Raw genomic sequence first — 2,102 nt, 5'->3', positions numbered from 1 at the left:
AAAAACGTTGTTGTTCGACCTTCAGTTTTTTAATAAACCACTTTAAAATGAAGATAAATCAAAGCTAAACCTCCAAATTTCCAAAAGCCACAATCTGAAAAAAACAGACGACCATTCTACGCTGAAAATCTGATCGTTTTGTCACCACCAGCGAGTGATCAATCGATCAAAGACTTAGTTTGAACAGCGTTGGTATTCTCTAGATTGTGCCACTAGATGTTTTGAAGCATGGCTTCGATCCATCTTCACCTTAAAATGATGCGGCTACGCACTTAAAAGTTTTGCAGGTAAAATAATAGAAAAAATATTTTCTTTAAAATTTTTGCTTGCTTGCGCCACATATCGCCATGGTGTTCTTGAATTAGCCATCTCTCATAAGGAATCAACGTAATGGCCAATACTGGTCCATGCCATCAAGTATTCGCCACCCCAGTTTCCAATACAAAAACTCAGTTTCTCATCAGTTCTTTTATTTTTCCCATTAAACATGGCTGGAAAGCTGGCTGTCGTTTAACATATTGATAGTATTCAAAAATCTATCAATTAGGGTGGTGATTACTGGTACACCTACCCTACCTCTATTTACAGGGCTGGTAGTGGCTGAGTAACTGGTACACCTAATCTACCTCTATTTACAGGGCTTTTATTGCCTGAGTGACTTGAAAGTAGGAACATGAATTATAAAGTCGTTCTGGACATTATCGGACACTCGGTTGCAGAATAGGGCTCCAAATGGCCATTTTTGGAACCTCTTTTGCGTTTGTCGTATGACGGCTTGAATTTCATGATTTTTAAAACAAAAGTGAATTTCCTCTCGTTATTTGCGTTATATCCCAATCAGATCAGATCCTACTTCTCATCTACTTCATACACTCTAATGATGGAATTCTTTAAGAGATCCAAGTAGTTTTTTTTCTGGAAGAACCCATGGGAGTGTGCAAAACTACATAGAAGTATTCTTCGATATAATTTGAACAGCGCCACAAAAAAAAAAAAAACAATCAATAATTAGCGTTTATATTGCTTTAATAATTAATAAAACTTCATTCTGTGATACTTATGCTAGCGGAATCGCGTTTCTAGCAAGTATTTTGCCAAAACGTCTCTTGCTTGGTACGCATTCCTAGCTGCATTGTTCCCTCGCTGTACAAAATCACTATCGATTCCGACAAGAGGATCAACTTGCGACCTCCACTCACCGGGTACGATAATTTCACCTTCCTGACCAATATGATCGACGAAGCTGGGTGGTGCGTATTGATTCGCATTATGTCTTTTGACAAAATTGTGCAAAACGACCGAGGCCTTCACAATGTTTTCAGCTGCATCAGGTTGCAATTGCAGTGGTGAGAGGAGAATACGCCAGCGGGCCACCAACACACCAAAAGCATTCTCAATAGTCCTGCGTGCTCTAGAAAGCCTGTAGTTAAAATTTTCTTGAAGGATTTCCAGGTTCCTTCCGGGATATGGTCGCATCAAATTTGATTTAAGTGGGAATGCAGCATCTCCAACGATGAAGTAAGGAAGAACGTCTCCATTAGGTAGCGCAGATGGTTGTGGTAGTTCTAGCTCTCCGTGCAGGAGGCGGTATCCGAAAGCACTTTGAGCGAATACGCTTCCGTCAGCATTTCCTCCGTAGGCACCTATGTCAACGCCAACGAAATTATAGTTTGCGTCACACATAGCCATCAGTACTATGGAGTACTGCTTTTTATAATTATAATACATCGACCCTGAGTTCGGTGGACATGTTATCGTAACATGTTTGCCATCAACAGCAGCACAGCAATGTGGCAGGTTCCAGCGGGACTCAAACTCTGCACTGTATCTCTGCCACTGTTGTCCGTCCACTTCCGGCAGATAATCATGCTTCAATTCTTCCCACAGTACTTGCGTGACTTCCTGGGTTATCTCTCTGACGGTTGTAACACCAAGGCGGAATAGTCTAGAGACATAAAATATACTTGATCCCCCTGACAAGTATCTGAAATTAGAAAAAAAAATTAATGAAAATGTGGAAAAATACTTCAAAGCGCCATAACTTACACCAAGGTCACGAACAGTCGACACTCAGGAGAAATAGGAGTTCTTATTGAAAACTT

General features: G+C 40.5%; 1 protein-coding gene across 1 annotated transcript; it reads right to left on the bottom strand.

The window, feature by feature from the left end:
* Positions 1-1,047: 1,047 nt before the first annotated feature.
* On the bottom strand, positions 1,048-2,096 carry LOC110680488 (protein ALP1-like). Its single transcript, XM_021856291.1, has 2 exons — positions 2,047-2,096; positions 1,048-1,984 (listed from the first exon to the last, which is right to left on the bottom strand). Exon 2 carries the CDS (start codon positions 1,726-1,728, stop codon positions 1,063-1,065), a length of 666 nt encoding a protein of 221 aa, XP_021711983.1. The 5' UTR covers positions 1,729-1,984; positions 2,047-2,096; the 3' UTR covers positions 1,048-1,062.
* Positions 2,097-2,102: the final 6 nt, after the last annotated feature.

The sequence above is a fragment of the Aedes aegypti genome, unplaced genomic scaffold, assembly GCF_002204515.2.
Source record: "Aedes aegypti strain LVP_AGWG unplaced genomic scaffold, AaegL5.0 Primary Assembly AGWG_AaegL5_hic_scaff_148_PBJ_arrow, whole genome shotgun sequence".
In the NCBI taxonomy this organism is placed as follows: Eukaryota; Metazoa; Arthropoda; class Insecta; order Diptera; family Culicidae; genus Aedes; species Aedes aegypti.
The sequence above is the reverse complement of the archived record's forward strand: the minus strand, read 5'-3'. Positions and strand labels throughout refer to the sequence as shown.